Below are 27989 nucleotides of genomic sequence, written 5' to 3'. Positions count from 1 at the left end.
TACCCATTGAAACTACAAAATCCAGCCAAACAAATGGACGTTATATAGAGACTCCGTACATAACGCTCTTGAAAGTTTCCTATTCCAAACCGTTTTTTTTTAAGTCTCTAATCAGTGTCTCTCATGTGAAGGAAAATAGCTAGTAATCTGAGTCGTGACTATGCTTTTGGGATTTCAATTTCTGTAACGTAAATACATGGGCAAATCAATATATTCATTGAGTATTTAATTTCCCCACATCAATGTGATCGATTTCCTCTTTCTCGGTGTAACTTTCGTGGTTCCTAAGTAAGGAGAAATCCGAAGAGTTATTTTATTTTATTTTTCTTTTTCTTTCAAGGAGATTTGGATTTGATGAGAAATGGGAATAATCAGCACAATATTGGGTTCGATTGGTTTCGGATTCGGAACGACGGTCGGAATCATAATTGGTTACTACTTGTTCTTCTATTTCCAGTCTACTGATGTCCAGGCATTTTCGAATCTTCTTCTCAAATCTTTTATTTAATCAATCCAGTTTTTGTTTGTTAAATACATTTGATTGATCCTTACGATGTTTCTCCCGTTAGAATGCGACAATATTCGTGTGATATATAATAAAATCAAGTCTCTGGTGGAGTTGTATATTTTCGTAAATTCCTTTAATAGTAGTCTCAATAAGTCTGATAATATTTGCATGCATGAAATCATACGATTGGCAAAAGTTTATTGGTTAATTCGTTTCCATTGTTTGTTCATTTTGTTTTTCTTCACAAAGTAATTATTAAATCGTTCAATCTTTGTTCAGGATCCTGAGATAAAGCCATTGGTGGAGTTAGATTCAGAGACTATAGCAAAAATGTTCCCTGAAATACCTTTGTGGGTGAAAAATCCTGATTTTGATCGTGTATGTTTCTCTACTTCGTCTCAAATAGATGATAATATTATATATACTATGGTCTAATTATTTGTAACAAATTCTCTCTGTTCTGCTCGAAGATTGACTGGCTTAACAAGCTCATTGGGCATATGTGGCCTTATCTGGACAAGGTAAAGTCTTCTTTTCAGTTTCCATCTTTCTTTTTTATTTGTCTTCGGCCTTCAAATAACTTTGACACAATATTTCTTGTCACGTTTTGCAGGCTATTTGTAAGATGGCCAAGTCAATTGCAAAACCCATTATTGCTGAGCAAATTCCAAATTACAAAATCGATTCAGTTGAATTTGAAATGCTCACTTTGGGATCATTACCACCAACTTTCCAAGGTTTTCTCCTTGTGTTTAACACTCATAGATACACATTCTTGTTCTTCAGATTCTTCTTCCTTTAAGGAAAAAAAAATTGTTTGATTTTGATTCTCGCTATCATTTGCAGGAATGAAATTTTATGCAACTGATGACAAAGAGCTGATCATGGAGTTATCAGTGAAGTGGGCAGGGAACCCAAATATCATTGTTGCAGCCAAAGCATTTGGGTTAAAAGCCACTGTCCAGGTAAGTTTTTGATCGCCGTATCGCCAAGAATTTAAGTAATATTTTCTGATTACTTGCAAGATTGTATCATCAGGTGGTTGATTTGCAAGTTTATGCCACTCCAAGGATTACTCTGAAGCCATTGGTCCCATCTTTCCCCTGTTTTGCCAACATATTTGTCTCCCTTATGGATAAGGTATAATCAGAAACGGAGAAAAGTTTTCCTGTGTAACACCTTAAACTCACACATAAAGTATAAAATGTGGTTTCTTCTGCAGCCTCAAGTAGATTTTGGACTGAAGTTACTAGGTGCAGATTTAATGGCGATTCCTGGATTGTACCGGTTTGTCCAGGTATGACGTTTTGGAAGCTGTTTCTTTACCTTTAAGTCTAAATAAACATTCTTGTTCGAGCCTGAAACTCTAGGAGAACCGTTTCTTGGCTTTCCCTCTTATTGTAGGAACTCATTAAAGATCAGGTTGCAAATATGTACCTCTGGCCAAAGACTTTGAATGTACAGATAATGGATCCTTCTAAGTAAGTTTTTTTTTTTTTTGGAGTAAAATTTCTCACTTCAATTACTATTTAATATTTGATAACCTTGCTTAATTTTGATATTTTTGATCTGCAGAGCAATGAAGAAACCTGTTGGGTTGCTTAACGTGAAGGTCATAAAGGCAATAAAGCTAAAGAAGAAAGATCTTCTCGGCGGATCAGACCCTTATGTGAAACTAACACTCTCTGGAGACAAAGTTCCTGGTAAGAAGACAGTTGTTAAACACAGCAATCTAAATCCTGAATGGAATGAAGAATTCGATTTAGTTGTCAAAGAACCAGAGAGCCAAGAACTGCAGCTCATTGTTTATGACTGGGAACAGGTAACAACAATTTTTTGTGAATTAATTAAGCCTGTAAATCTTTTTCGGTAAATCTTTGAAGAACATTTTCATGTCCCGTTCTTGAACAATATTTCAGGTTGGTAAACATGATAAGATTGGAATGAATGTGATTCCTATCAAAGACCTTACACCAGAGGAGCCAAAACTCATGACACTTGAGCTCTTGAAATCAATGGAACCAAACGAGCCGGTTAGCGAGAAATCGCGTGGACAGCTCGTTGTGGAAGTCGAATATAAACCCTTTAAAGAAGATGACATTCCAAACAACGTAGATGATCCAAATGCAGTTGAGAAAGCACCAGAAGGAACACCTTCTGGTGGTGGATTGCTTGTGGTTATTGTTCACGAAGCTGAAGATTTAGAAGGCAAATATCACACAAATCCTTCTGTTCGTTTGCTGTTCAAAGGAGAAGAACGTAAAACAAAGGTCAAAAAATTATCTTAAACCTCAAAATAAATAAAAAAAATGCATCTTTACATGTGAAAAAGACATCAACATTTGGGTTTTGAAACACATTTGGCTTGAATTTGCAGCGTGTGAAGAAAAACAGAGAGCCAAGATGGGATGAAGATTTTCAGTTTCCACTAGATGAGCCTCCCATAAACGATAAGCTTCACGTTGAGGTCATAAGTACTTCTTCACGAATGGGTTTAATTCATCCTAAGGTATAGAAAAAAATATATCTTTTTGTTTGAATCCCTTTAAAGATTGCATCAAAATCAGATCTTTGAGCAAACAAGAACAAAAAAATTGATATATTTGAGTTGGCTTCCTTTGATCAGGAAACTCTTGGGTACGTGGTGATAAATCTTGGTGATGTTGTGAGTAATCGAAGAATCAACGATAAGTATCATCTGATTGATTCAAAGAATGGCCGGATTCAGATTGAGCTTCAGTGGAGAACTTCTTCTTGAGTCAAAACTCAAAAGGTTCGTGTTATCTTTCTAAGTGTTTACGAAGAAACACTTTTTGGTTTCGAAATTCTTGCACTGTACGTAAAATCTCTAGATTCCTTATATTTTGTTATTTGCTACCTGTTGCTATGACTTGGTTTTGAGTATAATGGGCCTCTTCCTTAATTCAAATGGATTTTTTTGGCAATTATTGGGCCAATTCTTTTATTTATTTTGTTTTGGCTAAATGTATGAAAAAAAAAATACACAAAGCTCCGGTGTCATCCGGGTTTTCGGAACTCGGAAGGACCGTGGGAACATTTTTATTCGGAGTTTCGTATTCAGAATACAAAGCTATGAGTAGGTTAAAGCTTGAATGAGTAGAGTATGTTTGGCTTGTCTGAAGTATCAAAATCAACGAAATAAATATTCTAAAATGTCATGCCTTTTATACAAATGTACTACTACTACTTTTGGAAATACTTTAGTTTTTTTTTTTGCTTATAATTTTTGTAGCCAAAACTAATGTAATTTTTGCGTTTCTACGTTATTTTCCCCATTCCGCATATTTATCCTAAGTTTTGCACTTCCTATTTTGCTGTTGGTATTTACAGGATTCTGGTTATCAGTTTAACGATTATATTAAATTTTTATTTTATTTTATTATCTTGAATAAAAATGAGCTGGACTGCTGGAGTTAGTTGATAAAGAAAAGTGGGATCGTTGATGGTTGGTGAATCGTTGGTAGGGAAGAGGAGGAAAAGATGTAGTAAGATTAACTTCTCCGATATAATGATTTGGTTAACTCATTACCTTCCCCACTTTCTCTTCTAATCTATTTCTTAATCTAATTCCGCAAATACTTCCTCTAACCTCTCTGTCTCGTTTTCGTTCTGATTACCATAATACCGTATGTTTTTCAGTTTTTGTTTTAGTAGTTGTACATTCCACACACGTACTGCATACAATCAGATTGCATACAATCATACAATCAGATTCAAAATGAGTGGTTTGGAAATATATTCTAAAATATCATTTTTGTACAAATGTACTACTACCATTGCTCATTTTGTAAGGAATTTTTACTTCTAACATTAATATTGCGTTTTATGTTTTATTACTTAGTATTCCACAGTGTGTTTTTATCGATAAATACTTACAGAATTATTTTTTTCCCATCATTCCGCAGATTACTCATAATACAAAATTTTGTCAACAAAATATACGCTATCGCTTTTGGTCTATAAACACCATCAAACTTGTTGGAAGAAAAAAAATAAAAGATGTGGATTGAAAAAGTTAAAAACAACACATGATGTCAATTAGCTATACTAATTATGATTCATCAAATTTAACAACGAAGCTACCGTCTAGTGTGATTATGATTCGGTGATGGGACATTCAGTGACGTGGCGGATCGTTATTGGTTAGTTTAGGTAGAGTCGGGCACGTCCCCTTGGACTCGTCGCCTATATTTCCGAAGGCGAAGGGAAATGAAAAGAACAAGATAAGTTTTTTCTTAAAAAAAGAAAAAAATAAGAAGAATGCGATCATATTTAGGATATGTGCCGTAACACTAAGTGGCACGTCCTTAATGAGAGTTGCCAAATCCAATGATTACAGATTTCATTCTTACCTCCTTATATTTTGCTATACTGTAAAGTCTCTCTTATATCACTTTATTTGTTTTTTTCCCCTACAAGTCTCTCGTAGATCATTTGAACTTACCAACGGCGAAATTAAAAAACACATAAGAGACTTACCCGTTTTAATCATATAGTATCTTTTAGATATTGGTTTAGATGACTGTAAAGCATCTCTAATTGTTTTCTTTCTTTTTTTTGCTAGGAAATCTCTAATTGTTTTTTTTTATATTTCACTCTAAAAATAGAGAAAAAAGTTTATTACAATGATTATCTCTATGTTTCACTCTAAATAATCCAAATATAAATAGGAGCCTTCATTACCCAATACATGAATTCAAATTCCATGACTAAAAACAACAAGTTGTTCCAGAAAGATTTTTAGTTTTGAGACGTTAGAATGTTTACCAACTATCACAGGCTTTAATGAGCTGATATTATACGTTCCTAGTTAGTATGAATATTATAAATAAGTTAATGTCGGGGATGTCATGTCCGTTATTGCATGGTCTAAATACTAATCAAAAAGTGGATAAATTGAGGCAAGTTCGACATATGACCACTCGTCAGCGAATATTTTCATATCGGGCAACGTGATCACATGGCTATGGTGTTCGAGGAGCACAAAATGTTACCTTATTTCATCAGTTCTTTGGAATTGGATCCGAATACCTTATGATAAATGTTTGGTGTAAAAAAAAAATGTTTGGTGTAATAGTACGAATCATACGGTTCATCTAAACTAAACTAGCTGTTGTAAGCTTCTGAGTTACATACATGAATGTTAAATGATTAGTCCAAAATGTTGAAGAGATAATAATTGAAAATTTTAGTCAAGTCCCTAATATATAGCAAAAATAACTTAACATTAAAAATTTGAATACAGCATAGATAGTAGAGCAAACATTCATGACACTCTGAAGGTAATAGTGCAAACATTCATGACATTCTGCATATTTTAGTTTTAAAACTTAAAAGAAGTTGGAAATTCAATAAATACACCGTGTAGTAAATATAAATATCCCGAAAATAATACTCCAACGCAAAACATTCATGACATTCTGTATTCTTCTTGTTTTTAAAAAACGCATAGATCCTCTTTCAAAATTCAAATCCGTAACATAAAAGAAAGCAAAAAGAGATTTCAAAAATTTGAAAAAAAAAAGAAGAAAAACACGAAATACGTGGTGAATATATATATATATATAAAGTAATAAATTCAAAATAGTATACAATAAGGTGGGTGAGTGTATATGATAAGGAGGTGTTTGGTGTGTAGCCATTAGCTGGCGCATAGTTGTATTTGTATTTAGAGTTTAGTCTATAGACTCATCTCAAAGTCTTATCAATCAACCGCCAAAAAAAAGCATCTTCTTCTTCTCTCTCTCTTTCTCTCATCGATTTACGCTTTGCCATTTTTGAAATCTTTGCTCCCTTCTTCTCTACATTTTGGGGTTTCTCAGATTCACAAGCTTGCGAGTTCGATTTTCGGTTTAGTGAACGAGAGAATTAGATTTGGTTCTTTAGGAATGTCGATGGTTTGAGGAAGAAGCTGAAAGGGGATTTTTTTGAGCGTTTTCGATCCGGCGGAGTTTGTTTTCCTTTTTAGCGGCGGAGATGAGCGCGTCAAGGTTCATAAAGTGTGTGACCGTCGGAGATGGTGCCGTCGGAAAAACTTGCATGCTGATTTCTTACACGAGCAACACTTTTCCCACAGTAATTTTCGTCGCCAATCTTCTTCTCTTTACTTTTCGTTTCTTTCTTCTGTTTCTAATTTCTAAGCTCGTCGCAACTCGCAAGAGTATATTATTGATCTGGAAGCTTCCTGGGGAATGGATTTAGGAGATACAATCTTTAATGTGCTAGTAACTTTTGGGGGAAATGATACACATCTACAATTGACGATGTTTTGTTTCCAAGCTCATGAGTAATTTCATCTGACATAGTTCATATTCAAATTTGGTGTAGACTGCAATTTAGTTCATCTCATACAAAATCGAAGGTTTGGATCGGAGAATCATGGCTTCTATTATGAGCTTTGTACTATAAAGTGATCAGCCTCGTTTAAATTTCGTGATTCCGAGGACTTAGCCTTTTTTTTTTCATCTGTTTTCACATTCGAGAATCTAGCTCAAAGCATTGATCTTGAAGCTAGTGTGATGTTTTTTTTTTTATATACAGGATGATTTAATGTAAATCTGTGGATTGATATTGGTTTTTCAGGATTATGTTCCAACTGTTTTCGACAACTTCAGTGCTAATGTGGTTGTAGACGGCAACACAGTCAATCTTGGATTGTGGGACACAGCCGGTAAATCTTTCGAAAAAACCGGTTCGCCGTTGTAATTTTTTCTTGTTTCAGGTTTGACTTGGTTTGCTTTTGGGGTCTGAAATAGGTCAAGAAGACTACAACAGGCTACGACCTCTGAGTTACCGTGGTGCAGATGTTTTCATCCTTGCTTTCTCTCTGATCAGCAAGGCTAGCTATGAGAATATTGCCAAGAAGGTTTGGCTCTTTTGTTAATAATCTCCATTATAAATTGTGATGAGTGTAAACATAGGTTTAATTTGTTTTTGTTCTTTATATGCTCCACTCTCAGTGGATTCCTGAGCTCAGGCATTATGCTCCCGGTGTTCCCATTATCCTCGTTGGAACAAAACTTGGTAATCATACTCTTTCCTACTATTGTTTTTGACTGGAAGGTCTTAGTTCATGTTCTTAACTTTTCTTACAAAGTTTTGTATGGTTATGTGAGGTTGTGAAATTTTCGGTATTTGCAGACCTTCGAGATGACAAACAATTCTTCATAGATCATCCGGGTGCAGTACCGATTACTACAAATCAGGTACTTAATTCTCTTACGGTTAGGCTAGCCATTATTGCGAGTTCTTGATGAAATATGGTCTAATGTTGTTATGAATTATGCAGGGAGAGGAATTGAAGAAACTGATTGGATCTGCGGTCTACATTGAATGTAGTTCGAAGACACAGCAGGTAGACAATAAAAAAACGCTTGTCCTGGTTCTTACTGTTTGCTTAGACTCTTGTTAAGAGGCTGAAGTTGTTGGTGTCTTCTATTGGGGTTTCTGCAGAATGTGAAGGCAGTGTTTGATGCAGCCATAAAAGTGGTGCTTCAGCCACCGAAGCAGAAGAAGAAGAAAAAGAACAAGAATCGTTGCGCGTTCTTGTGATGAAAATATCTCTTAAGACTAGGTAAACAACTAAAAGAAAGAAGATGATTTGGACTATTTGATTCGTCCCCATTTTAATATGATAATTCCGACGTGAAGGAGACATTTCGAGTAGCTTTTTGTATAGTTGCTAAAACAAGCTGTGTTGTTGTGTCTTTTACTCTTTGCTGGTGAATCTTTTGGGTTCACAGTGTGTACTACTCTTGCTATGTAGACTAATCTCTCTCTTCTCTTTTGTTCTTGATGGGGATCATTTGTATTGACATATGAATCTAATTAATATTGCATTTTTAATTTCTGTTTTTAAGCTATTGTATTGTGCTTCTGCCTCCCAATTCTATATGCTTGTGGTCTGATTGAGAATCATGGTATGCAGCTAGTTTTCTCCGGCTGCCTGATCAAACTCTACTAAGCAAAGTCAACTTTGAATCCAAAAAGACTTCATACAATTATATTGCTTTCCAGCACATTCAAGAGAAAAGAAGTGGAGAACATCATAAACTCAAAGATGACAGGGACCATAATAGGCTTATTGTAATGGCTCTTTGCAAAATGTATAAAATAATTGTTAATTGAAGATTGGTGTAAAAAATACAGAGATCATTCAAGTATTATTGATCTTTGTGATTGTTACAATCAGTGTTACTGTACAAAACTAAGGCCTATGGCTAAGCTGAGAAAGAACAAAACAATATGGGGACCTAAAACAGGACTGCATATGGTAATGAAAAAATTCCCGCTTCAGGCAAAAATTGAGCTCTAGGCAAGGAGGATTCTCCCGACTTCTGCAAATTCGTGACCATGTCTTCACTAGACTTGGTAGGAGCATTCTCTTGCGCTCTGGCACAGAAAAGCCAATCATCGTTGTGGCCATTTTCTTCCTCCATCGAAATGGAGGGAAGTACACATTCATCAAACAATGAATTGTACCGGGATTCTTTGCTTGTCCTACGTTTCTTTCTCTTATTTGATTCAGAAGGAATTGCAGTCTTTCCATTCTCAAGTGGAGCTGAAAGCAGATTCTCATCAAGAACTGGGACAGAACTTGTTATTTCACTGGGTCGATCAGTGCCTGAAGTGGAGCAAACACGATCCTCTTGAGGCACAGCAACCTCAGCTTCTTTTGGTTTCTTGAAGACAAAACGTATCCGTAGTGGATTACCAGCTACAGGCGTAGCTGCAAATGTAAATGTCTAGGTTTCAGTAAATTAAGCATAGTACAAGAAACAAAAAAATCTTGACCAACAAGAAAAAACACAAACCTTTGATATTACTGTCAACAACAGGAGAAGCTTCCCTTCTTCTCTTCTTACTGTTCTGACTACCATCAGACAAATACCCAACAAGGTGATGTTCTTCTGTCAAACAACTCTTCTCATGTTGTTCAGATTCGTCTGAGACTTGCTTAGTACTCGGGAAATATTGCTGTTTGGATTTCTCATTCTTAAGTTTCTTTTCTCTCTTTTTCTCCTTCTTCTCTTTCCGGTGCACCTTTATAGAAGGTGCTATTTGCCTTTCGATCTTTATAATCCATCAGAATAAAGGATTTAGACTAGAGGAGATTTTCGGGTAACAACCAGATCCCATATACGTGGGTACATCACTCAAATGGACACAATAGAGTCATATATTATCTTATCTATGGTTGACTATAATTGTAGACCAAACCAAACAAGATATATGTTTGCACGACATCGTTAGAAATGAAATCTGGAACAAAATCGATATGCAAAATCATGAAAAGGGTTAGCTTAATTTTACAGATCTACAGGCATATGTAGTGTAACAATTCAACAAGAAACAATAAGGTATCTATTTTCCTTCAATTTCAACGATTAGAATCTTATATGCAACCTAGCAATAACTCCCAAGTGATATTATCAAGGAATTTTAAACATCAGAATTAGATCCAGAACATGAAAACTCATGTTCGGGAGAGAGAGAACATCGTGCGAATCAATCACAAGAACTGAGTGCTCGACGAACCTTAGTCGATTCGACCAAGTTCTGACCGTTCGCCCAGTTCCTCGCATACACAGGCGGTGGAGATGTGTAAAATCGCGGCATCGCTTTGATTATTCCTTTTCTCAGATCGAATCGGTCAAACAGAAAAACGGACACGGACACGGACACGGACACGGACAGGAACTAATCGAACCTAGGTTTCAGAATCTGCCTAAGGAACCTTTTGTGGCGCGAAATCAAACAAAAAAATCGAAGCGAGGGACGAAGAAGTGAGCCCTGATTTCGTTTTTTCACGATTCGTATTGCTGCTAATCGAAAACACAGAGAGAGAAGAATAAAAAAAAGGAAGACCAATTGCGGTTGAGAAAATAAAGGTGAGGGTAAGGCCTGTATTTAAAGACGCGTGAAACACTGAGATCCGCCGACTCGTCCTATACTTACGTTTTTTGGGGAATAATGAGAACAGGAAAACCCTAATCGTCAGATTTTTCTTAAGGGCTATTTCCGTCATTTAATCATCGCCGTGAAACTCGGTCCGAGATTGCTACGTCATCTGAAACACCCTTTTTACCCCTTGGGTCTTTCTTACTTTTAGACTCTTAACCTAACCTTAATTATTGGGCTTAGTATCGTTTAAAGCCCAATTGCGTTTTCCAAACCGAAATCCCATTGTTAAAACATACGTGGAGTATAATTAATCTTTTGTCCGACTGGGTTCCTCGCACTTGCACAGAAAAACAGCATATAGTCATCTGTGGGCGTATCCATCACGCGTTAAAATCATCTCCGACTTCTAATAAATAAACGGTAGCTTATAACGCCACGTGTACTCTTTGGAAAAGCTTAACGTAGTTCGCGACACATACAATACTCCCCTCGCCAAATATTCCCTTGACCCGATCCATCTCTCATCTTCTCCCACGCTTTGTCGTCATCGTTTCTTCACCGATTAATCTGATCGAATAATCGCCGACGAGAAAGCAAATCAAACCCCAATCACCGATCAGCGATGCAACAGGGAGATTACAATTCGTACTACCACCACCAGTACACTCAATTTCAAAATCCCACCCCGAATCCTATTCCCAACCCATCTCCGCCGGCGCCCGCCGTTGCTGGTCCGACCGATCTTTCCCAAAACACGTATGCGTCGGCGCCACCTTTCACCGGAGGTTACGGCTCCGCCGATTACTCTAATTATTCCCAGAATTACCCTCCTTACGGGCAAAACACTGATCATGCCCCTCCTTCAGCTCCTTCCTTCGCTTCCGCTGCACAACCGCCTCCTCCTTCTCCTCCGGCGACGTCTCTAAACCCTAATTCTTATTCCACCTTCAACCAACCGCCCGCGATTCATCCACCTGCATCATCTTATGGATCGTTTGATTCCACTGCCCCGTATCAGCCATCATCTACCACGCACCCGACGTATTATCCACCATATGATCAGCATCAGACCTCTAGCTATTCTCCTGCACCTCATCCTCCGCCTCCATCTGTCTCTGCGCCGAATCCTAATCCTGCTCATTCTCATGCTCCGCCTTACTCATCCTCCATGTACTCGGCACCTCCTTACAGTGGCGGAGGATCTTCCATTCCTCCTTCGTATGAGAAACCATACGAAAAGCCGGTGAAGTACGACCAACCTGCTTATGGCGATTACAGCCGGAGCAGATCGGATTTAGGCTCAGATCCGTACGGGAAACGAACTGAGAGCGGAGGGTACCCTGCTTATGAAGATTCCTATGGTGATGGCGTCTATGCTTATCAAGGAGGCAAAGTGGAGCCCTACGGGTCTCGTGGAACAGCTCCGAAATCTTCCAATTCGACCTTGTTCGACGATTATGGACGTTCCATTAGCTTTTCTTCGGGTAAAGATTCCTCTGCTAGCTCGAAATCTGCCAAGATCGTGAGAGCTGTCCCCAAGGCTGATGTGCAAGAAGATTCCACGGGTGGTGTGCAGAAATTCCGCGTCAAATTGTTGGCTGAGACCTACGGACAGACCACCACGGATGTTCTTTGCCAGGTAATGCGTAAATTTTTGTCAATTCGAGTTGTATATCTGCTTATTCGTGTTAAGCTAATCTCAATGATAATGGTATGATCATTTTGTGAGATTTATGTATACTTAAGCTAAAGCTGATCATTACATAAAACTGTTTTTAGTTAATCGGTTTTTTTTTGGTCATAGCAGATTGGTTTGGATGGCCTCCGTATGCTTGACCCAAGTAGTAACCGCACTTTGAGAATATATCCTCTTGAAAACATCACAAGATGCGAAGTAAGAGCTTAGCTACATTCTTCCCAAGATTTTCCTTTGTTTTATTTGCACGAATGAAAGTCTTATATCTATTGTAATTCTCTCTCTGTCAGAAACTAGATTCTTCTATTATGGCCTTTTGGTCTAAGACTCCGGTAGACATTGAAGCTAAACGTATCAGACTGCAATCAAATAGTTACACCACCAACACCCTTCTGGATACAGTGACGGCTGCTATGTTTCAGGTTTCCTAAACCTGCGTGTTTATATCGTTTATGCCTAAATTCCAATTCCATCATGTTTTCGTTTTACTAATTCGATGTTTTTTTTTTTGATGATTGGTTTTAGGCCAAGGAGATTGGAGGAAGTAGCAGGCCTCCTGCTTCTGCAAAACTGATTGAACAATCTGCTGAGAAGAAGAAAGGATTGGGTGATTGGATGAACATTATAAAGCCTGTAAATGAGGAGAAAGATCACTGGGTAGGATTTTCCGTTTTTTTGGAAAATTAACATAACTCTCTTGTTGTCAAATCGATAGGCTAGGGTAGTATCGCTGGGGATAAAACATCGTTCATTCTTATCGTTCGTGGTTTAGCTGTGGTTTTATTGTTCTTACTCCATTTATCTTTGGCTTCAGGTCCCTGATGAAGCTGTTTCTAAGTGCACATCGTGTGGATCAGATTTCGGTGCATTTATGCGAAGGGTATTGTTTCCCCCCCTGATTTTCTAATCTGGAATTAAGTTCTCAGCCATGTCGGGACTGACAAACCTTATGGATTGTTGTTTTTATCTCAGCATCACTGCAGGAACTGTGGTGACGTCTTCTGTGACAAGTGCACTCAAGGTAGGATTGCTCTCACTGCTGAGGAGAATGCTCCCCAAGTCCGTGTTTGCGACCGGTGCATGGTATGCTCTACCTATCTACTCCTATTTCCTTAAGTTGAGGAATGATTATCCATGGATTCCTGAGAATGTATATTAATAGCTTTAACATGGAGAACCTTGGTCGGCTGTTCTAGCTAAAAGTACATTTGTAGTATCTTGTCCTGACGGAGAACGCCTCTTAAGTAAAAAAACAAAGTGTGGCTACCTATAAATCGAATTCTTGATTTGCAGGCAGAAGTGTCGCAAAGGTTGAGTAATGCCAAGGAATCCGCTAGCAGGAACATGAGTGTGCAGAGCCATGAAGACCTCGCTAGGAAATTACAAGTGAGTCTTATCAGTGCTCTTTATTATGTTTAATAATTTAGAAGTTGAGTTGATTTCCGGGAGAAACCATATGATTGTTTTCTAATTGCGGATATGTTTAACACAGGAGGAAATGGAGAAAAACCGCAAGTCTTCATCTGGTAATTCTTTATGTTTTGATATACATACTTCATGCTTTTAATTTATTGTTTCTGGTCTTCTATGGTCACTGATAATGATAGGTATTGTTTTAACAGGTTCGAGGGAAGGATTTGGGAGGCGGATGAAGGAAGTAGCTTGTCCAACATGCACAGTGCACTTGCAGGTTAGATCCTTTGATAAACCGTCTTTCTTTGTATGATTTGCGGACCCTATATTTTCGAGAACAACAAAAACAGGGTGGTCCACGTAGGGATAGTCATATGTGTTGGTGTGTATGATCATCTTGCAAATGCAGTGACGAATGTGGATATCTTATCTTGCATCTATGAGATTTCACCATTTGACATAATAATCGGAGGACTTGGATAGGAGACTGGTGACGGATTGGAAATGTGAAGTTGGCTTTATGTACCGTCTCTTGGTACCATGTATGCGAATATGAAATCATTTCCATTGAATTGTGCAGGTCCAGGTTCCAGTCTCAGGATCAGAGACCATCGAGTGTGGAGTTTGCCAAAACCCTTTCCTCGTTAGCGCGCATTGATCGTCCTACCTGCTTTTTTTGCTTGACATATATCATCAATTAAAAGTTATGAGATTTGGTTATTGAATTGGGTTTGATCACATTAAAAATAAGTTCTTGGTCCTGTCTCATGTGGGTGTTGGTTCCCCTTTGTGTGTGTGTATATGGAAAGTCTTTTGAGTGATAAACAGTCTTATTTTATCCAGTCTGGTTCCTTGATGGCTCAATGGCTAATTTACTTATCAAACCTTAAATGTCACTTATCATTCACATGCACCGTGAGTTATATATACACTTTTTTTTTATGTTTTTATATATGCCCTATTTTGTTGACGACCAAAAAAAAAAAAAGGAAAAGAAGAGGGAGTCCGCAACTCTCAGTATGATCTGACTTAATAAAGATAATGTGTTCTTGGATCGATTTGTAAAGTTACCTCAAGATTTAGCAAATAATTCCAGTTCTAGTTTCTGTTGTGACGTTAAAGAAGAAACGAATCAAATCAGAAATAAAATATGCAGAACGTGGAGTACATGGCAAAACCACAAAAGTTGACCTTACATGAGCTATCAAATGCTTTCCTTAATCTTCGCAACTTTTATTAACATGGTCAAACTTTCGACAGCTCTACACAGACAAGACAACGAGGGACCAACAAAGCTCAAAAGGGCAACATGAACTCTACTCCTTTCACAAAAATGAAACAAAATAGTAGGTTCTTGATTTTGTTTCTCTCATCCATTAACGTCTTCTTCAAGATCACCGGCGCTGCACCGGCAAGTCTACCGTCAAGCGCCATATTTCCGGCGTTGATAGTGTTCGGGGATTCGTATGCCGATACCGGAAACAATAATTACCTCAATACGATCGCAAAATGTAACTTTCCACCTTACGGTATCAATTTCGAAGGTGGTATTCCCACCGGAAGATTCGGAGACGGTGAAGTTTTTCCCGATTTAATAGGGTCGTTGTTATGTTACAACAAAAAACCACATTCATATATTATTTCTCTAGCGCCTAATAAGTAATAGTTGCACAGACTCATTATTACCACAACACAATTCTTTTGAAAGATATATAGTAGTCTCGTTTTGCAGCGGAAGGTTTGGGAATTAAACGAACAATACCAGCCTCTTTAGATCCGACTTTAACATCTAAAGATCTTCTCACCGGTGTTAGCTTCGCTTCTGGTGGTTCTGGTTTTAATCCCTGGATATCCCAAAGCAGGGTAATACTATTACCATAACCGCATAACGTACCTTGCACATAATTTTATTTGTACTTAGTTTTTTCTATCTCTACATATCTTCTGTTAAGTACTCTTATGTATTTGCGTTTACTATCTAATTAAAATGTTATGTTTACAGTTGAACAAAGTAGTTAATATAACGTTGACCAATTTTTTTTCTTTTTTTTTTTCCATTTTCCTTATGATATGGCTAAAAATAGTCAGCATTGTCAATGGAGGGCCAGTTAAAAAAATTAGAAGAGTATATTGAAAAACTGAAGAAAATTGGAGGGGAAGAAACAACGGACGATATTATATCGAAAAGCTTATTCCTCGTTGTCTCCGGCAGCAACGACGTGCCCAGCGCTGCGGCTGGAAACCTCCAGTACGACGTCGAATCGTACACCTCTTCCGTCATTAAATTTGCCTCCGATTTCATGAAAGTATGTTTCATTTCTTGCATGATATTTTTTCTCATCCTTCGGGTATATGGTTACATTAAAAAATAAAATGTTATTAAAACCATTCAACGCTCAAGTCTCATTTACGTGTGTTTAATTGTAGGAATATCATTTACTGAAATAGTTTCCATTGGATAATAACAAGTTTTCATTTATATCTACTATGATATAGAAACTATATAGATACGGAGCAAGAAGAATACTGGTAGTAGGTGTACCACCATTTGGATGTTTACCATCACAAAGAACATTAGGAGGAGGTCTTCAAAGAGATTGTGATCAAGATTACAACAATGCATCAAAGCTTTTCAATTCAAAGCTCTCTTCCATGTTGGATTCACTATCACCAACCTTACAAGATACCAAGTTGGTGTATTTTGACTACTACAACTCTCTCCTTGAGCTCATCCAAAGCCCACAAAGATACGGTGTGTAATTAGATAACCATTCATCATCATTTGATTATTTATGACATATCGTTTTATATGATGATAAATGATTTTCTTTTTTGTTCGACAGGATTTGAAGTGGTGGATAGAGGTTGTTGTGGAACAGGACTGATAGAAACCCTTTTGTTGTGCAACAGATATACGTCATCGATATGTCCAAATATATCTGCATATTTGTTTTGGGATGCTTATCATCCTAGCGAAAGAGCTAATAGAATTTTAATCTCGAAACTTCTTGAAAAATCAGTCCCTATGTTGTTGTGATAATTATATGTTTGATTGGTTCCAATGCAGTTTTGAGTTTGTGGGTTAAAGATAAACGCAACGTTCTTTTTTTTTTTTTTCATCAGACATAAGTTTGATTTCGATTAGTTTAAGTATTATAAAACTCGATATTATTGTCAATACTTGTTCAGTTGTTCCTACTAGAGCTCGTCTCCGTGATCGATCAGTTGTTCGAACCATGGAATCATCTCGTATTTTCTTTCTTTTGATAAAAACAGAGTTATTAGTAATGTAGATAGTAATGCGAAATTATGAATATACGAGAGTGAGAGTAGTGATCATGGATGGTTTGCGGAATTATTCCGCCGGAATATAAGGAAAGTTTGAAGTGTGTGAATATAAGAAGCAATAAGAGATAAGCATCGTCCTCTTATAACCATTTAAACCGCATGCTTGTGTCCATACTTTTTTGTCTATCTGAGTAAAGATTCTTTTGTGACACACTCCTTTATATTTTTGAGTTTCATATATAACAAAGTTCTTTTTTTTTCCTTATCAGACATATTAGATCATATAGCCCAAGATGTTGCATGATCGTGTGGTTTCACGTTCTTATTCTTTGTCTAGTTCAAAATTATCTCGATGTGTTTTGTTTCTCTCACTCTCTTATATTTTCTTCGTGCAAATGTATGCTTCAGCAAACCGCTTACAACAAGTTCGAAAGCCAGGTCCAACTCCAGGGCCAAATCCATGTCCAAGTCCAGAGCCAAAGCCAGGTCCAAGTCCAAGGCCAGCACCTACCCCAACGCCACCTGGTGCACGCAACACGACGTTTCCTGCCATATTTGCATTTGGGGATTCAATCGTAGACACAGGAAATAACAATTACATTTTAACGTTGGTCAGAGCTAATTTTCTGCCTTACGGTATGAATTTCCCACACGGAGTTCCCACCGGCAGATTTTGCAATGGAAAAATCCCTTCTGATTTTATAGGTGACTTTGCCTTTCATTTGATCATGTCTTTAGATCAAACATAGAAACTATTAAATTATAAAAATTATACGTAAAATATATTCATGCATAACTCAATGGAATCATTCTTCTGATTTTATAGGTGACTTTGCCTTTTCTTTTATCATGTCTTTATATCAAACATATAAACTATTAATTTATGAAAATTATAATAACTACGTAAGCTCACATGCTATTGCATCAGATACATTACCCAATGGAAACATTTCTCTGAAAATTGATCTTGATGGCCTTTTCTTTCTTCTTCTTCTGAAAATCACAGCGGAATTCTTAGGAATAAAACCAGTTTTACCACCATACTTGAGACCGGGACTGACCCGAGAAGATCTCCTCACTGGTGTCTCCTTTGCTTCGGGTGGTTCTGGCTATGATCCTTTGACACCTATAGAAGTAGTAAGAACATCAAATTCCTTACCTTTCTAACTAGCTCTCTCTTTTATTTTAAAACCTTTTTTCATTATGGTTTCTTGTGTTATCAATGTTTTCCCAAAGAGGGCGATACCGATGTCGGACCAATTGACATATTTTCAAGAATACATCGAGAAAGTGAAAGGCTTTGCGGGAAAAGAGAAAGCTGAACACATAATATCCAAAAGCCTAGCTATTGTGATTGCGGGCAGCGATGATCTAGCCAATACATACTATGGTACACATACAGAAGAATTCTTATATGACATCGATTCATATACCTCTTTTATGGCTACCTCTGCTGCAAGTTTCGCTATGGTACGTTGTAAATAACTAGCTAATCTCTGATCCAATTGCTTAGAAAAAACCTAATGAATAAAATTTAAATTTTGGCAGCAACTATATGAATCTGGAGCAAGAAAAATAGGATTCATTGGTGTTTCGCCAATCGGGTGTATACCAATTCAGAGAACCGCAAGAGGAGGACTTCATAGAAAGTGTGCTGATGAAGTAAACGTTGCAGCTCAGCTTTTTAATTCCAAACTCTCTACAAGTTTGCATTCAATGGCTGAAACCTTGAAGAACGCCACTTTGGTGTATATTGACATCTACTCTCTCTTCACTCATATGATCCAAAATCCAGAGGAATATGGTAATGTTCAGCCACACGTTGTATTATGCATATATATGTGAATGAGTTTGAGATTATATCTTTCTTTCTTTTTTTTTTTACATTTTGGGAATTTTTGCAGGATTTGATGAGATTGATAAAGGATGTTGTGGGACAGGGCTGATCGAATTAGGTCCGCTTTGCAACCAATTTACATCACTTCTTTGTAACAACGTGTCTTCTTATATGTTTTGGGACAGTTACCATCCAACAGAACGAGCTTATAGGATTTTAACCAAAAAGTTTGTAGAGGATGACCTGAGCCCTTTCTATGACAAATAACTGTAGTTTTAAGATGACACCTTTGATGATGTAATTTGGCTAAAAATAAAAGCTGTTCCTCATTTGGTTTAATGTCTTAATCCATTATATATATATATATATGTCTTAATCCATGAAAATTGTCTGGTACATATATTGACATGGAACAAGAAATTCAACTATTTTCTAAAACATTCATATTCTGTATTTTTGACGATAATCGGACCCAGAAATGATGAGGGATTGATCGATCAACTTTTACCATTTGAACAATATAATTTCAAATTTGCTCCTCTTTGAAAATAGACGCTGCTAAGTAAACAAAACTACAAAAGGTGTGAAAATGGGGTTAAATTTTTGTTTGATGAATTCAACCAAAATAATAAAAAAAATCCATTCTTCTTCTTGTTTCACTTAATCGAAACAATCTCATTCCAACAGAGAGAAATCCATAACAAGGCCATTAACGATAACGAGAGTCTACAGAAAGGCCAATCCACTAGGAACTTTGCGCCTTCAGACATGTACAATCCTAAAGCTATCATCACTCAAGTTGTGTCTTGTGTGGGAAGCTATTTTACGTAGCCATAATTCCTAACTTCAATATGATATTTTTTTTTGGGGTAAAAATCTACATATTGAAGGTTCGTGAGAGTGAGTTAAGTTCTAAGAAGTCACGGAATATGCTTGAGAGAGAGTAAAGTTCCGACTGGAAACTGAATGTAAGGAAAGTATCTCAAAATGTGTGATGAGAGAAGCCTTGAGACAAAAGCAACTTCAACACGGCCACATATATCGCGTGTCAAAATTTACGTAATGCATATATATTCATCATACGCCCATACATATTGAAATATTGACATGACAGTAGCCAACACTTGAATGAAAATTGTCGTACTACTTGTAGTAAAAGCATGAAGCAACCTTCCATGGTCAATTCTTGTTCAAATTCGAGAATATTTCGTTTTGTTTTCTTTCTCATATCCTTTTGTATCTTCTTCGTGACGACGACGCATGCCCAAGTAGTCCACCGACGGCTCTGGCCGTGGCCATCAAGGCCTTGGCCATTTCCAGGGTTCCAGCCACAACCGTGGCCGTTGGACCCACCACAACCTCGCCCACCACCAGGCCCATCACCAAAGCCTGGTCCACCACCTGCCCCATCTCCATGCCCACCAACACCACCTAAGCCTCAGCCAAAGCCTCCACCACCCCCTGGTCCATCTCCATGCCCACCAACACCACCTAAGCCTCAACCAAAGCCACCACCAGCCCCTGGTCCGTCTCCATGCCCACCGCAACCACCAAAAGCCTTCAACCAAACCACACCAGCCCCTGCTCCATCTCCAAAGCCAGACCCAAAACCATCACACCTAAGCCACCTGGGCCAGCTCCTAAACCACCTGCCCCATCGCCAAAACCATCACCACCTAAGCCACCTGGCCCATCACCACCTAAGCCAGAAAACAAAACCATATCGGCCGTGTTTTTCTTTGGGGATTCGATCTTTGACACAGGAAATAACAACAATCTAGATACAAAGGTAAAGAGTAATTATCGTCCCTATGGTATGGATTTTCCTATGGGAGTTGCCACCGGTAGATTCAGCAACGGAAAGGTCGCTTCCGATTATATATGTCCGTACTCTCTCTCTCTCTCTCTCTCTCTCTCTCTCTCTCTCTCTCTCTCTCTCTCTCTCTCTCTCTCACCCTCTCTCTCTCTCACCCTCCTTTTCTTTTGGGCCAAACTATGTGTTCTTTCCATTGAAATTGCCTTAACAATTCCTCTAATTACTTTTCTCTTTGTTTCCTGATTCCACTAGCCAAATATTTGGGAGTAAAAGAAATTGTACCGGCATATTTAGACAAGAAACTACAACAAAACGAGCTACAACAAAGCGATCTTCTAACTGGCGTGTCTTTTGCTTCGGGTGGTGCTGGCTACAATCCTGAAACATCTGAAGAACTGGTAATTAAAGATCGAATCAACCCCCTTAGGTCATTATTATTATTATCTGCAACGTTAATTGTCATTAATCTATGTACTGATCATTTACTCTGATTTATTTAAATCAGGAGGTAATACCAATGTTGGATCAATTGACATATTTCCAAGACTACAAAGAGAGACTGAAGAAGTTAGTAGGACAAAAGAAGACCGATCAAATAGTAGCCAAAGGAGTAGCCATTGTGGTCGCAGGAGGCAATGATCTAATTAATACATATTTTGGAAGTGGTGCTCAACGCCTCAAAAATGACGTCGACTCATACACCACTATCATGGCTGATTCTGCCGCCAGTTTCGTTCTGGTAAGTATTATTATCATCGTAAATTACATTTTCGTAAAGTAATTAAGAACAATGTAAGTTTTCATCATAAAAATGAAAGATAATGTAAATGCAAATATTTGGGCAGCAATTGTATGGATATGGAGCAAGACGTATAGGAGTTATCGGAACACCACCACTTGGATGTACACCATCACAAAGAGTTAAAAAGGAAAAAAAATGTAATGAAGAACTAAATTATGCTGCTCAGCTTTTCAATTCTAAACTCCTCATTATTATGGGTCAACTGTCAAGAACTCTACCAAATTCCACACTGGTTTATATGGACATCTACTCTATCTTCAGTCAGATCCTAGAAAGCCCAGCGGATTATGGTAATTTTTTTTACTGATGAGACAAATCATATATATATATGTATATAAGTTGTTTATAATATCTGATCATATATGAATTGGAAAAATATTTACATGCAGGGTTTGAGGAGATAAAGAAACCATGTTGCAAAGTCAGATCATTGGGAGGAGGTGTATTTTGCAAAAAGTCAACATCAAAAATATGTCCCAATACATCGTCTTATGTGTTTTGGGACGGTGCCCATCCCACTCAAAGAGCTTATGAAACCTTAAACAAAATACTTGTAAAAGAATACCTACGTTTTATCTGATTAATTACTATTGTTATTACATTATTTATCTTTTTATCTTACGAAAAGAAACTTTTGCAATGTATTAATGATGTAGACATATATGGGCCGTTTCTGTGACTAATAATGTAGTTAATCAAACGACATTTGAGATAGTTACGTAAGATTTGTTCTTCTGTCTCAAACGAATCCTCATCGAGTCATGTTTATATTAGTTTATGAGCATGATTGTGGTGTGGTATTTAAATACATTTGAGGGAAATTCTTTAAAATAACATATTTTCAGTTTATGTTTTAAACTTAGCAATACTAGTTTTTTTTATTTTTAATAATAGCACAAATTTAATATTAAAATGACTCAGAAATCTTATTTAATTTGGAGAAATCTAAACCCTATAAATTGGAAAATGCAAAAACAGAAACCACGAAATGCAGTTAGTATTTGTTCTTGACATTTATATTTTTTAGGCTCCTAAAAAGCCAACACGGTACATTTTAGCATTCTAACAATTGAATTCCCGTATGTAGATAAAGCACTTGGCGTTCATTATTAGATGTAGAGTTCAAAAGAATCGACAGAGAATGTCGAAGATAATTATATAGAAGAACACTTTATGTTAGATTAAATTAAATTATTGCGACAGAGAATTTTATATTATCCCAACTGGCATATAACCAAGCTGGTGTAACCACATTATTCTCTAACCAGTGTCATTTACTCCGGTATTTCTCATTATTAGAGAAAGTGAAAAATGATATAAAATATTAAAATGTAAATTAAGTGGCCGGTAGAGATATCCAACTGATTCAAACCAAGTCGCATAAAGCAATAACATATTTGTGTAGTTCGGTGCCTCACTAATTAGAGACGATAACGTTAATTTGTATAACTTTGTATGTGGTTTCACATGGGTTCTTAATTATTGTCACCTCTAAAACTCCATTGTATAATCTAGAAAACTATGTGGACATCTAGAAATGACAGACATTAATTGATGTCTTCAAATAACTCTCTTTCTCATGAGCTTCTTGAGTCTTGAGTAATAAACGTAAATTTGATCGGCAACGGGCAACCGCAGTAGAAGCTAAATATTAGGAAGCTTCAAAATGTGTGATCGGAGAGACACACAAATAACTCCACACACGGTCACATACATCTCATGTTCGAATCTTTATGTTTATATATAGTGACCTGACTGTGGTAAAGTGACCTCATTAGCAGAAAGGTAAAAATTTGAGATATTGATGAAGCAATATAGACTAATTCGGTTTGCTACCTTTCTCGTATCCTTTTGTATCTTGTTCGCCACAACCAATTCACCATGCCCACCAACACCACGTAAGCCTCTACCGATGCCACCACCACCACCTGATCCATATCCAAATATAGGCCCATCAACAGGCCTACTGAGCCCATCTCCACCACCTCAGCCACCAAAGAACGTAACCGTACCGGCAGTGTTTGTATTTGGGGATTCGCTTGTCGACACAGGAAATAATAATAACATAAGCACACCTCTAAGGTGTAATTTTCGACCATATGGTATTAATTTCGTAAAGGGCGTTCCCACTGGTAGATATTGCGATGGCAAAGTTCCTTCTGATTTTTTAGGTTATTATTTCCATAAATTTCGCCTTCTTTTACATTATAGTCAGCATGGTAATTCTCGTTCTATTTAGACCCCGCTTCTTTTTATGCCTTTACGTTGGTGTTTGCATTTCCATGATAAGGTATTTAACACGAAAATGCATATGTAAAACGCAAACAAACAATTGGTGGAGTAGTAAGATACTAAGATTTTGATAGGTTAATGGATTAAGATAGGTTAATTAATTTGACATATATATATATATAATATGGAAAAATAGGTCAATTTAATTTCCTTTTTCAAATACCATATTGATTTTGATCTTTTACAGCGGAATTTTTGGGAATAAAACCGGTCGTACCAGCATATTTGGACCCAAGACTGCAACCAGATGATTTAATCACCGGTGTGTGCTTTGCTTCGGGTGGCAGTGGTTACATGCCTTTGACACCCAAATATTTGGTAAACTCGAATTGATCTCCTCTAACCACCAATAACTAATTACTGATTAGCTCTCCATCTTTAAACTTATCCCACTAATCATTTGATCTTATATATTAATGAAAATAATTAAAACCAGAACGTGATACCAATGTCGGACCAGTTGACATATTTCCAACAATACATAGCGAGAGTGAAGAAGCTAGTAGGACAAGAGAAGGGCGATCAGATAATAGCCAATGGCTTAGCCATTGTAATCGCAGGTAGCAACGATGTGGGCATTACGTATTTTGGTCCAGGTGCTCAATGGGTCAAAGACGATATTTACTCTTTTACCTCTAAATTGGTTGATTCTGCCGCCAGTTTCGCCATGGTATGCTTGCTTCTTTCCATCCCTTTGAATATTTTTGTATCTTTCATAGTTTTACCTCATGAAATACGGACTTACTTCACAAAATAACTTCCCAAGTTGATAGTGATCAGAAATAATATTTCTGAACAGCAATTATATGGATATGGAGCAAGACATATAGGAGTGGCGGGAATAACACCACTGGGATGTATACCGGCACAAAGAACATTGAAAGGAGGTCATCATAGAAACTGTGCTCAAGATGTTAACGATGTTGCTCAGCTTTTCAATTCCAAACTCTCCATTGCTTTAGGTCAATTGGCAAAAAATCTACCGGGTTCTAAACTGATTTTCATCGACATCTATTCTCCTTTCAGCCAAATTCTAGAAAACCACGCAGATTACGGTAATTTTGGATCGCAGTCTTTTTCTTTTTTTGTAACTATATAAGGTTCATATTAATTAAATATATAACTTATATTTGGAAATTATTGTAGGGTTTGAAGTGATAAAACAAGGTTGTTGTGGAACCGGACTAGTGGAAACAGGTCCACTTTGCAACCAAGAAACATCATCTGTGTGTAGCAATATATCTGCTTATCTGTTTTGGGATAGTCTGCATCCGTCGCATAGATTCTATGAAATCTTAACGAAAATACTTGTTAAAAAATACATCCCTCTTTTATTTTGATCGGGTAGTTGCTTTTTTTTTTTACTTTTCATTTCTTTTTTAAACCACTTCTTGGCAGAACGATTTGCAACTGGTTTACGCTTCCGTAGGAACACTACTTTGGACCTTAATTAATAAGGAAATTTGAAGCTTAATATGAGGAAAGTCTCGAAACGTATAATAAAAGAAGCCTTGATTTACACGCAAGTTTAACACGGCACATAAATCGCATGTCCAAGTATGGTAAAAAGTAGACACACATACGTAATGACATCATTATAACTGGTATAAAGTATAAACACACATGCAAATAGTATCCTTGGTGAACTTCCTTTTTTTTGGCCAGAGATTGCTAGTTATAGGACCATGAAACAATATAGGATGATTAATTCGAGATTAATTGCATGTGTTTTCATTCTCTTATCATCATTTTGTATCTTCTTCGTGACGACGACCCATTCCCAAGTGATCGACCACCAACGAGTATGGCCAGGGCCACCACAAGAATCTGGCCCAGGCCCACCACCTGGCCCGTCCCCATCACCACGGAACCGGACAACCCCGGCGGTGTTTTACTTTGGGGATTCGATCATAGACACAGGAAATAATAATAATCTAACAACAGAAATGAAATGTAATTTTCGTCCCTATGGCATGGATTTTCCTCTCGGAGTTGCCACCGGTCGATTCAGCAATGGAAAGGTCGCTTCTGATTACATATGTTCGTTCTCTCCTTCTCTCTCTCTTTCTCTTTACTTCGCCCAATATATGATGTTTCTTCCATGACTATTTTTAAACTGGGTTAAAATTTCATATTTGTTAATTTGTCAAGTGGATAACACTTAGTGGCTTTACCAGAGGAAAAATATTGTATAGTGTTGTTTTTTAAATACTATGACAAAATATCGAGTAGAGTTCCGGTCGATTTTTATGTATGATAATTTCTTTCTTTTCTGAATTCCTCCATAGCCGAATATTTAGGACTAAACCCGATTGTACCGGCATATTTCGACCCAAACGTACAACCAGAAGAACTTCTCAACGGTGTATCATTTGCTTCGGGTGGTAGTGGCTACTACCATTTGACATCCAAAATATATGTAAGATAAAAATAATCCCCTCTAGATTATATATATAAACTTTTAATTTATCCTAATGATCATTTGTCAAAATTTAATCAGAGAGTAATCTCATTGTTGGACCAATTGACATATTTCCAACAATACGTAGCGAGAGTAAAGAGCTTAGTAGGGCAAGAGAAGACAGATCACCTATTAGCCAAGGGCTTAGCCATTGTAGTAGCAGGCAGCAACGATCTAGCCATTACATACTATGGTCAAGGTGCTCAATGGCTCAAAGACGATATTCACTACTTCACTTCAAAGATGGCTAATTCTGCCGCAAGTTTCATACTGGTATTCACGTTTAATTCATCCATCCTTTTTTTCTTTTTAAAGTTCAATTCTGCCACATGATTCGTTTTGTTGTATCAAACTCTATTTAAAATTAGTCTGAAACAACAATAATTTTAAAACAAAAACTTCACGTTAATTTTATGGGAGGTGTTTATGCAAATATTAACTTACTGAGCTAATAATAATATGGATATAATTGAGCAGCAGTTACATGGATATGGAGCAAGACAAATAGCAGTAGTAGGAACACCACCAATTGGATGCGTACCATCACAAAGAACTCTAAAAGGTGGTCATCGTAGAGATTGTGCTCAAGATCTAAACTATGCTTCTCAGCTTTTCAACGCAAAACTCTCCATCACTTTGGATCAATTAGCAAAAAACCTACCACATTCTAATTTTTTTTACATCGACCTCTACTCTGCTTTCAGTCAAATCATAGAGAATCCACAAGATTATGGTAATTCTAGAACGCACGCAATTTCTTTTTAAGTAGTAGTATATATCGTCTAGAGATATATATATATATATATATATAACAACTTTAGGAAATTATGGCAGGGTTTGAGGAAATAAAGAAAGGGTGTTGTGGAACTGGACTTGTGGAAGCTGGTCCACTCTGCAATCGATTCACAACATTTGTGTGCTCCAATATATCTGCTTACGTGTTTTGGGATAGTTTCCATCCTACCCAAAGATTTTATAAAATCTTAACGAAATTACTCGTCGATAGATACAGCCACCATTTATCTTGAGTAGTAACTATTTGCTTAACATTATGTGCCTTTCTTTTAGTTCACGTACGCAATTCAAATATTATGTGCCCTTCTTTTAGTCACTCTATTGATTATCGATCGATTTTTGTACGTCAAAATAAAGATTATCTTGAACTTATCTTAATCAAAGCTCGTATTGCATATGTTTTAATTTGTTGTCTTCAGTGACCATCTAACTCTTGAAGACAACAGCCATAATCGAAACCTTGATTTGGTGGAGAACACAGAAGTGTGACCAGTGGACGCTCACTAGTTATTCCCGGCCTGTATTTTACATGCTGTGAAGAAAAATAATAGCGCGATTTGAAGATGTAACATCTTTGACCAACCTAGTATGCATAGCAGCATAGGTAGTACTTTCATGAGTTGACATATATATGTTCACATGAGTAGTTGACATATATATATGTACTTTTATTAATATTTATCGACGAAAATACCCATGAGTTGACATATATATGTTCACCCGTAGCCTACAAATTACTTTCTTTGGTTTATATACATCATACATTCGTAGTTACATATGTACAATACAAAAAACCTAGTAAAATTTATAGATATACTGTATATACTTTTGTTCTAATAAAATTATAAAAAATATTAAAATCATAGGGGCTACACCTTAAAAAAAGTTATTGGATAAATCATTTTATTCACCCTCTACAATTTAAATGTGACATCTAATATTATATTTAAATAGAAATACAAAACATACAATTTAAATTAATTAATAAACATACTAGAAATATAAAATTAGTAACAAATAATAGAAAATCTATACACTAATCTGGAATGAGAAAAAGTCAAACATAATATCTTAACTACCTAACTAGATGATAATATTTTTAAAGCTATATACATATATATATATATATAGCACTAAACCATTGTATAGGATTCATG

General features: G+C 36.9%; 9 protein-coding genes across 10 annotated transcripts; 8 read left to right on the top strand and 1 right to left on the bottom strand.

Annotated features, from left to right (window-relative positions):
- Positions 1-361: 361 nt before the first annotated feature.
- Positions 362-3266, top strand: LOC18992923 (synaptotagmin-2). Of its 2 annotated transcripts, none has more exons than XM_006416374.1 (12): positions 362-472; positions 788-886; positions 979-1029; positions 1122-1245; positions 1355-1473; positions 1547-1648; positions 1731-1805; positions 1913-1989; positions 2084-2330; positions 2428-2778; positions 2886-3017; positions 3135-3266. In XM_006416374.1, exons 1-12 carry the CDS (start codon positions 362-364, stop codon positions 3264-3266), a joined length of 1620 nt encoding a protein of 539 aa, XP_006416437.1. The 2 variants fall into 2 exon arrangements, with proteins under 2 accessions (XP_006416437.1, XP_024008893.1); XM_024153125.1 differs by having other exon boundaries at positions 2084-2350; positions 2418-2778.
- A 2934-nt stretch (positions 3267-6200) lies between these two features.
- LOC18992922 (rac-like GTP-binding protein ARAC4) lies at positions 6201-8364 on the top strand. Its single transcript, XM_006416373.2, has 7 exons — positions 6201-6604; positions 7112-7199; positions 7285-7394; positions 7489-7552; positions 7670-7734; positions 7818-7883; positions 7982-8364. The coding sequence occupies exons 1-7, from the start codon at positions 6506-6508 to the stop codon at positions 8078-8080; spliced, it is 591 nt and encodes a 196-aa protein (XP_006416436.1). The 5' UTR covers positions 6201-6505; the 3' UTR covers positions 8081-8364.
- Positions 8365-8663: 299 nt separating this feature from the next.
- LOC18992921 lies at positions 8664-10456 on the bottom strand. The gene is made up of 3 exons (XM_006416372.2): positions 10067-10456; positions 9343-9601; positions 8664-9257 (listed from the first exon to the last, which is right to left on the bottom strand). Exons 1-3 carry the CDS (start codon positions 10145-10147, stop codon positions 8782-8784), a joined length of 816 nt encoding a protein of 271 aa, XP_006416435.1. The 5' UTR covers positions 10148-10456; the 3' UTR covers positions 8664-8781.
- Positions 10457-10936: 480 nt separating this feature from the next.
- On the top strand, positions 10937-14421 carry LOC18992920 (protein FREE1). The gene is made up of 10 exons (XM_006416370.2): positions 10937-12071; positions 12240-12326; positions 12419-12550; positions 12654-12785; positions 12943-13008; positions 13101-13211; positions 13422-13514; positions 13621-13654; positions 13751-13818; positions 14122-14421. Exons 1-10 carry the CDS (start codon positions 11055-11057, stop codon positions 14197-14199), a joined length of 1818 nt encoding a protein of 605 aa, XP_006416433.1. The 5' UTR covers positions 10937-11054; the 3' UTR covers positions 14200-14421.
- Positions 14422-14874: 453 nt separating this feature from the next.
- Positions 14875-16578, top strand: LOC18992919 (GDSL esterase/lipase EXL3). The gene is made up of 5 exons (XM_006416369.1): positions 14875-15151; positions 15274-15404; positions 15626-15847; positions 16038-16293; positions 16385-16578. Exons 1-5 carry the CDS (start codon positions 14875-14877, stop codon positions 16576-16578), a joined length of 1080 nt encoding a protein of 359 aa, XP_006416432.1.
- A 544-nt stretch (positions 16579-17122) lies between these two features.
- LOC18992918 (GDSL esterase/lipase At1g20120) lies at positions 17123-18933 on the top strand. Its single transcript, XM_006416368.2, has 5 exons — positions 17123-17534; positions 17836-17966; positions 18066-18299; positions 18378-18633; positions 18734-18933. Exons 1-5 carry the CDS (start codon positions 17123-17125, stop codon positions 18931-18933), a joined length of 1233 nt encoding a protein of 410 aa, XP_006416431.1.
- An 893-nt stretch (positions 18934-19826) lies between these two features.
- LOC18992917 (anther-specific proline-rich protein APG) lies at positions 19827-21864 on the top strand. Its single transcript, XM_006416367.2, is given in 6 exon segments — positions 19827-20280; positions 20283-20549; positions 20735-20880; positions 20988-21221; positions 21328-21574; positions 21674-21864. Coding segments are annotated over 6 exon segments (1539 nt in total).
- Positions 21865-23088: 1224 nt separating this feature from the next.
- LOC18992916 (GDSL esterase/lipase EXL3) lies at positions 23089-24916 on the top strand. Its single transcript, XM_006416366.2, has 5 exons — positions 23089-23455; positions 23764-23894; positions 24013-24246; positions 24376-24631; positions 24723-24916. Exons 1-5 carry the CDS (start codon positions 23089-23091, stop codon positions 24914-24916), a joined length of 1182 nt encoding a protein of 393 aa, XP_006416429.1.
- A 345-nt stretch (positions 24917-25261) lies between these two features.
- Positions 25262-27065, top strand: LOC18992914 (anther-specific proline-rich protein APG). The gene is made up of 5 exons (XM_006416365.2): positions 25262-25616; positions 25865-25995; positions 26077-26310; positions 26515-26770; positions 26872-27065. Exons 1-5 carry the CDS (start codon positions 25262-25264, stop codon positions 27063-27065), a joined length of 1170 nt encoding a protein of 389 aa, XP_006416428.1.
- The last annotated feature ends 924 nt before the right edge of the window (positions 27066-27989 follow it).

Source organism: Eutrema salsugineum, unplaced genomic scaffold (genome assembly GCF_000478725.1).
Source record: "Eutrema salsugineum unplaced genomic scaffold, Eutsalg1_0 scaffold_5, whole genome shotgun sequence".
NCBI lineage: Eukaryota > Viridiplantae > Streptophyta > Magnoliopsida > Brassicales > Brassicaceae > Eutrema > Eutrema salsugineum.
This window is presented reverse-complemented; position numbering and strand designations above follow the sequence as displayed.

Coding starts and splice junctions, on each gene's coding strand:
- LOC18992923 (XM_024153125.1), top strand. CDS start 362: ATGGGAATAATCAGCACAATATTGGGTTCGATTGGTTTCGGATTCGGA. Junction 1,246..1,354: donor ATTACCACCAACTTTCCAAG/GTTTTCTCCTTG, acceptor TATCATTTGCAG/GAATGAAATTTTATGCAACT. Junction 3,018..3,134: donor TGGGTTTAATTCATCCTAAG/GTATAGAAAAAA, acceptor TCCTTTGATCAG/GAAACTCTTGGGTACGTGGT.
- LOC18992922 (XM_006416373.2), top strand. CDS start 6,506: ATGAGCGCGTCAAGGTTCATAAAGTGTGTGACCGTCGGAGATGGTGCC. Junction 7,200..7,284: donor TGGATTGTGGGACACAGCCG/GTAAATCTTTCG, acceptor GGTCTGAAATAG/GTCAAGAAGACTACAACAGG. Junction 7,553..7,669: donor CCTCGTTGGAACAAAACTTG/GTAATCATACTC, acceptor CGGTATTTGCAG/ACCTTCGAGATGACAAACAA.
- LOC18992921 (XM_006416372.2), bottom strand. CDS start 10,147: ATGCCGCGATTTTACACATCTCCACCGCCTGTGTATGCGAGGAACTGG. Junction 9,602..10,066: donor ACTTGGTCGAATCGACTAAG/GTTCGTCGAGCA, acceptor TGGATTATAAAG/ATCGAAAGGCAAATAGCACC. Junction 9,258..9,342: donor TGTTGACAGTAATATCAAAG/GTTTGTGTTTTT, acceptor TTACATTTGCAG/CTACGCCTGTAGCTGGTAAT.
- LOC18992920 (XM_006416370.2), top strand. CDS start 11,055: ATGCAACAGGGAGATTACAATTCGTACTACCACCACCAGTACACTCAA. Junction 13,212..13,421: donor GTGTTTGCGACCGGTGCATG/GTATGCTCTACC, acceptor CTTGATTTGCAG/GCAGAAGTGTCGCAAAGGTT. Junction 13,819..14,121: donor CATGCACAGTGCACTTGCAG/GTTAGATCCTTT, acceptor TGAATTGTGCAG/GTCCAGGTTCCAGTCTCAGG.
- LOC18992919 (XM_006416369.1), top strand. CDS start 14,875: ATGAAACAAAATAGTAGGTTCTTGATTTTGTTTCTCTCATCCATTAAC. Junction 15,152..15,273: donor TTTAATAGGGTCGTTGTTAT/GTTACAACAAAA, acceptor CTCGTTTTGCAG/CGGAAGGTTTGGGAATTAAA. Junction 16,294..16,384: donor CCAAAGCCCACAAAGATACG/GTGTGTAATTAG, acceptor TTTGTTCGACAG/GATTTGAAGTGGTGGATAGA.
- LOC18992918 (XM_006416368.2), top strand. CDS start 17,123: ATGTTGCATGATCGTGTGGTTTCACGTTCTTATTCTTTGTCTAGTTCA. Junction 17,535..17,835: donor AATCCCTTCTGATTTTATAG/GTGACTTTGCCT, acceptor TGAAAATCACAG/CGGAATTCTTAGGAATAAAA. Junction 17,967..18,065: donor CTTTGACACCTATAGAAGTA/GTAAGAACATCA, acceptor GTTTTCCCAAAG/AGGGCGATACCGATGTCGGA.
- LOC18992916 (XM_006416366.2), top strand. CDS start 23,089: ATGAAGCAATATAGACTAATTCGGTTTGCTACCTTTCTCGTATCCTTT. Junction 23,456..23,763: donor AGTTCCTTCTGATTTTTTAG/GTTATTATTTCC, acceptor GATCTTTTACAG/CGGAATTTTTGGGAATAAAA. Junction 24,247..24,375: donor CTGCCGCCAGTTTCGCCATG/GTATGCTTGCTT, acceptor ATTTCTGAACAG/CAATTATATGGATATGGAGC.
- LOC18992914 (XM_006416365.2), top strand. CDS start 25,262: ATGAAACAATATAGGATGATTAATTCGAGATTAATTGCATGTGTTTTC. Junction 25,996..26,076: donor ATTTGACATCCAAAATATAT/GTAAGATAAAAA, acceptor AAATTTAATCAG/AGAGTAATCTCATTGTTGGA. Junction 26,771..26,871: donor AGAGAATCCACAAGATTATG/GTAATTCTAGAA, acceptor AAATTATGGCAG/GGTTTGAGGAAATAAAGAAA.